General features: G+C 41.3%; 1 protein-coding gene across 1 annotated transcript; it reads right to left on the minus strand.

The window, feature by feature from the left end:
* Nucleotides 1-229: 229 nt before the first annotated feature.
* Nucleotides 230-954, minus strand: LOC309813773 (WASH complex subunit 3-like). The gene has a single exon (XM_082638904.1). The coding sequence runs from the start codon at nucleotides 928-930 to the stop codon at nucleotides 352-354; it is 579 nt and encodes a 192-aa protein (XP_082495030.1). The 5' UTR covers nucleotides 931-954; the 3' UTR covers nucleotides 230-351.
* Between the last annotated feature and the right edge of the window lie 5,058 nt (nucleotides 955-6,012).

Raw genomic sequence — 6,012 nt, forward strand, 5'->3', positions numbered from 1 at the left:
GTTTTCTAGCAACTCCCAGGGAATGCTTGCATGTTCCATGAGTCTGTGCTGGTTGATGCATGCCATCTCCATCAGTCATCCAGCTCTGCATCTTTGCACTCCCCATTTGCCACTATCACGATGGAGCAGGCCATTTTCTACCACTTCTAACTTTTTTATTAAATAACTTACAATTTTTTATTATTATTATAAATGCTTTATGTATTTATTTTTTTAACATAGAGGAAGCTTGGTGGTGAATATGTAGCCATTTGATGTTTTTATGACTAAGAGTTAAAGCTCAGGCTCTCTTTCTTATAGAATGTAAATGTGCACCAACACATGTATATGTAATTGTTATCAAAATTAAGCTTAGTCACTAAAAGAAGATTCGCTATCTGAACTTTCTTCTGTATTTTTTTCACCTTCACCATCAGGCACTGGACCATCTGGCCTCTCAAGAAAACCTGGGTCTAGTCCTTCCGATATCATTTTGCTTCTTATTGCTGTCACTGGAACACCCACTTGAACCATTTTGAGATATCTGGCATATCTTGGATCCTTGACTACAGTTAAGATATTTTCTGGTGTTACTTCACTTTCCTGTGTCCAGAGTCTTGTAAACTGCTGTGATTGCTCTGAAGTGGTTTCACAATGTGCTTCATTTGTGATCCTAGTGACACTTATAGGAGATACTTCAAATGTGACATCATCTAGCCCTGGGATGGATGTCAACTTTGCATCTAAAATATTGAGAGTTGTTTCAATTTGCTGGATACAAAGAGAAAGGTCTGCCAATGTCTCCTCACAAACTGTAGAGAAGTGGTTGAGGAACAATACAGTGTGCACCACAAATTGGTTTAGAAATGCCACCATTCTTTTCTGTTGAATAGCTGGCACCTTAGTCAGGTCTATGCCTGACCCCATGAGAGAAAGCCCATCCTCATCCATCTCCTCAGCGGGCGGGGGACCCCCATAAATTTTGTATTTAGTGAACACATGCACATAACCTTAAAAGTCTAACATAAGGGCTTCCCTGGTGGCGCAGTGGTTGAGAGTCCGCCTGCCGATGCAGGGGACACGGGTTCGTGCCCTGGTCTGGGAGGATCCCACATGCCGCGGAGCGGCTAGGCCCGTGAGCCATGGCCGCTGAGCCTGCGCGTTCGGAGCCTGTGCTCCGCAACGGGAGAGGCCACAACAGTGAGAGGCCCACGTACCGCATAAAAAAAAAAAAAAAAAAAAAGGCTAACATAGGCAGTCCTTAAAGGTTTATCATTTTAAAAGTTATTCCTTGCACTGACCTTCATTTCTGTCCCCCAGAAGCAATGCCTCCTTAACTCTTCTAGCTACCTCCCCCAGTATTTACTTCCTTATTTCTAGAATTTTGCATATACTAAGGTATCCACTGACTTCTCTACATGCTGCATAAAGACTTAGCCCAAAGCCATGTCCCACCATTTTCCTTTTTCTCCAGAACACTCCAACATAGTCATATGTTTTACTAAATCAACAGTCCATGTTTACATTTTTACGATTTTGCAAGTACTATTCAATTCACTAGAATTATGCTTCCTTTTGTGTCCAAACATATATTTCTGCTGGAGTTAATACTTTATTAATAATGAGTATTAATTTTCCTGGTTCCTAGAGCCCTCTCTCCAGGAGCCCTCTGTCCTCCTCGTCCTACCTGGGCTGATTTTTCTCTTAGCTTGCTGAAAGACAGCATTCCTGGGGCTGGCCCTTTGTCAGTCTTCAGGATAACATGCCATATTTTCCTACACCTCGTATCTCCCTCTTTCTTGGTTTACCCCTTCGTTTTGGTCTACTATCAATACTCAGTTTGCTGCTATTCCTCCTTGCATCATTTCACTCCAGTCTTTTCCAAAGAAAGACTGAGAAAGATACTGATGTATTGAGTACTTGTGCACATGAAAATTTCTTTATGCCATCCTTGCACTTATTTTGATAGTTATATATTTCTAGAATAAAATCTAGAGTCTAGGAGTAAGTCTAAATCTAGGATGAAAATATTTAAAAGGTGCTTTTTAAGATTTCAGTACTGCTGTTGTGTTGAGAAAACTAATGTCATTTGGCTTCCAGTTCTGTTATAGTTGATCTACTGTTTTTCCTCCCTGGAAGATTTTACGATCATGTTTTTTTCCTTTGAGTTATGAAGCGTTACCACAATACGCCTTGGTATGGTCTCAGCTTGGGTCCAGAGACGGAGATGGATGTGCAGGAAGCTTACTGGGGATTGCTCTTGAAAACAGCGCTGTGAGGGAGAGGGATGGCAGGATTGGGCAGAGGCAGAAGCTGAGCTGCCACAGAGACTCCAGCCAGTTCTATGGAGAGCTCTGCCAGCCAACGCTTCCTCCTCATAGAGAGGGAGAGCTCTGTGGGGAGGAATAACACTTCAAAGCTGTCCCACCTTAGGCAGGTAGGCTGAGCCTTTACGCACCCTTCCCCTGCTGAGTAGTCAGGGATTTGAGCCATTCCCAAGAAGGGGCTGATCGTGGATGAGGCAACGCCCTTGAGACAGTGTTAAATGCCCAAGAGGGAATCATCTGAGAACTGTCAACTATCAACAAAGCTGGGTCATGTGGAAATGAGTGCTTCAGTCCTGTAGGGAAATCTGGGTGGCACACAACATTATCCACTATAATATGGGTCTTAGTTTAATCATTGTGTTGAGCCCTTGCTGGACTTATTCAGTCTGAACACCTAAGTCCTTCAATTTGGGGAAAATTTTCTTGTGTTTATTATTTGATAGTTTCCTTTCTTCCTTTTCTTGTTATCTTCTTTTTTTTCCCTATGAGTCATATTTTGCTTCTGTAGAACTGACCTTCTAATCCTCATATTTCTTTTTCTATTGACTGTCGCTGATCTTTTCATCCCAAGATGTTTCTTCAGCTTTATTTTCCAATATGCTTGTTGTGGTCACCTAACAGCATGATGAATCTGAGCGATATGAATAGGGCACCAATAGCATCTACTATATGCATTAATAACTTACTTACTTATCGCTTCAGTGTCATTTTGTGGAATTCTGGGAAGGGGAATACATAAACACAGGTGGTCTATCTGACATTTTGAACCAGGAAACATCAGTTACAGGCTGTCTTTACTCAGTCTGCTGCTGTTCCTCGTCGAATCACCTCACTTCAAGCGTAATCAAAGAGAATATACTCAACTCAATGGGAGGCTGAGATCAGGCTATAATGTTCAGCAAGACTTTACCAAAGACCTCAGACCAATTGAAGTTCACTGCCACACAGGGAAATTTTAAATTAGTCGTTAAATTTGTCTTCTCTCAGAGTCCATAGGTCCACTTCATTTCAAGAGGGATCAGTTGCATGTGTAATTAACCCAAACTTTGCCCCATGTTTCAGGGAACAGCTCACATCTCCTCTTTGGGACACCTTGAATACACCTCTTCTGCCTGTGTCTATAAAAACCAAACAGATGAAGGAGGTCTCCTTGTACCCCTGAAGTCTTAGGCTTTCCAATGAAGTCCTTATTTCGGGGTCAGGACTGGCCTCTTTCCAGGATGACGTGTGGTGGGAATTACCATTCTCTCCATAGCTCTAAGGTGTTCAACAGGGCCATGTTTTTCCCAAGAGTGATCTCAGGGCTTCCACAGAAGTGCTTCAGACATCAAGAGTTTGGGGAGGGCTTCCCTGGTGGCGCAGTGGTTGAGAGTCCACCTGCCGATGCAGGGGACACGGGTTCGTGCCCCGGTCTGGGAAGATCCCACGTGCCGCGGAGCGGCTGGACCCGTGAGCCATGGCCGCTAAGCCTGTGCTTAGTGCGTCCGGAGCCTGTGCTCCGCAACGGGAGAGGCCACAACAGTGAGAGGCCCGCGTACCACACAAAAAAAAAGAGTTTAGGGAAAGCATAGATGACCAAGGAACTCCTCTGGTTCATTTTGATAATCAGGTCTACACATCCTCCTGCTATTTTATTTTCTTGGCTCTCTTTCTCCAGCATACAACTGTTTAAATACACACACACACACACACACACACACACACTTACACACACTCCACTCCAAAACCAAGCAATAATATATAGACATTGTAGGAATCATAGTCTGCAGAGATGAAGATTTTCATTGACTAAAACAGTTTTGTGTGTTCCCCTGCAGAGCATTTAAACTCCTCAAGCCACGGTTCCTCCAGCAAGAATCTTCTGTCACATTTGTACAATCATTGCTTTCCCCTAACCAAGGGACATTTAGCCCCAGAATAATGGCAAGTGTCCATCTCCTGCAAACAGAAAATTGCTCCATTGGGGAGATTTGTAATTACAGAATTTGTTTTTCCATGTACTAGAGCCTAATATTTACAGCCTATGACTGTGAAGTCAGTCAGTAATGGGTTCAAATTCCAGCTCTGTAACTTCCAAACAATGAGTCCTTGAGACAGTTATTTCATTTCTTGTGCTTCAGCTTTCTCATCTGCAAAATGGAATAGTTAAGAGAACCCACCTCACAGAGGTGTTGCTTAAGTTGGGTGAGAGATTCACGTGAAAGATCTTCAAGCAGTGCTTAGTGAAAAAAAATTCAATAAATATTAACTGCCATTATTATTAATTAAGAGTGTGGCTGCCTTTTCTGCTTCACAGTTACAATATGTTGAGTGATTTGTTAAGTATTAAGACAGGACACAAGTGATGTAAACTGGAAAATCTAGGCTGTTATATGGAGACTACCAATTAAAAAACCATGATGTCAGAGGTCAGAGTAGATGTTTAGCCTCAGCTAGTAAGATGACCCCCTTATGTGGCTTGAATCCCATTTCAGAGAGTTCAAGAAAGGGGCCCCAAACTCTGCAGCTTTTTTTTTCTTCTCCTCCTGACATGAGGGAGAGGCTTCAGAAATCCTTGGCCAATTTAAGGCTTGACCAACTTAAAGCTGACAATTGCCTGCCAGTCTTCACTGTTCAAAAGATGAGTGATAATGAGGAGTTTCCTAATTACCAGGGTTTCAGGCTTCTCACATTATAAATCTCCTCGTGAGGTGTAGCTAATTGGTACCGTCAAGGAGAGAAATTTAGAAAGACTTAGATAAGCAGATATTGAATTCAGTTAGGATGACTATTTTCTATTATTTCTGTTCATAGCCCTCTTATATAATAAATCTCCCAGCTCTCTGCTCACATGTTGGAAGAAACAGGGTTCTGTCCCTCCTCTTTCTACCTCAGTGGTGCATTGGTAAGAAGAGAAGTTTGTGGAATACTACTCCTACTCGTCACTGGAGGGTTTTAAAAATCTAAACCTGAAATCATTAGATAGCACCTCACTAGATTAGTTTTTTTAAGGCTCAAGTACCATGTCTTGTGAAAGGAACTTGGATTTCTAAAGATGGAAGACAAAGTTCCAAATCTCATCTTGCTACTTTATAACACATGGGAAGTGGCTTATGCCACTACTCAGAGACTCAGCTTCCTCATCTGTACGACAAAAAAAAGAACATCCACTTCACAGAAGTTTCAGTAAGGTAAATTATATAAAAACGTAAGCATAGTGGCTGCCCATAGAAGATAGTTGGTAACTTTTTAAATTAAGAAAGTAGAACTCTTATTAGATAGATTTTTTAAAAATACAATTTTCAGGCACTTCTTTTTTCCTATGCCCGATTGCCACTTCAAACCCAAACAAGTAAACTTGAAAAAAACAAGATATTTAAAGAGAATGTTTCATTCCAATTCTTATCACTATCATAAGAAATTAATGTAAAGCTCTCTGAAATGCACCCCTTAGATTTACATATGTCAGCAAACATGTAAGTCCAAGTGTCTGTGTGCATGTGTGTGTGTGAGACACACACACACACGTACATACACAACATATTATTGATTAGTAGCCCAACCATCTTTCAATAGGATATAATACTGTGAAGAAGTAGTGTGCAGGAATAATAATACTATGCACACAGTAAAACTAATTAGATAATTCTGTATTTCAGATGTCATATATGATCTCAAATATAATATGGTTAAGTGAAAAATAGCAAGTGTGTGTGGTTTTCTAGTT

The sequence above is a fragment of the Mesoplodon mirus genome, assembly GCF_964341445.2.
Source record: "Mesoplodon mirus genome assembly, chromosome: 12".
Classification (NCBI taxonomy): Eukaryota; Metazoa; Chordata; class Mammalia; order Artiodactyla; family Ziphiidae; genus Mesoplodon; species Mesoplodon mirus.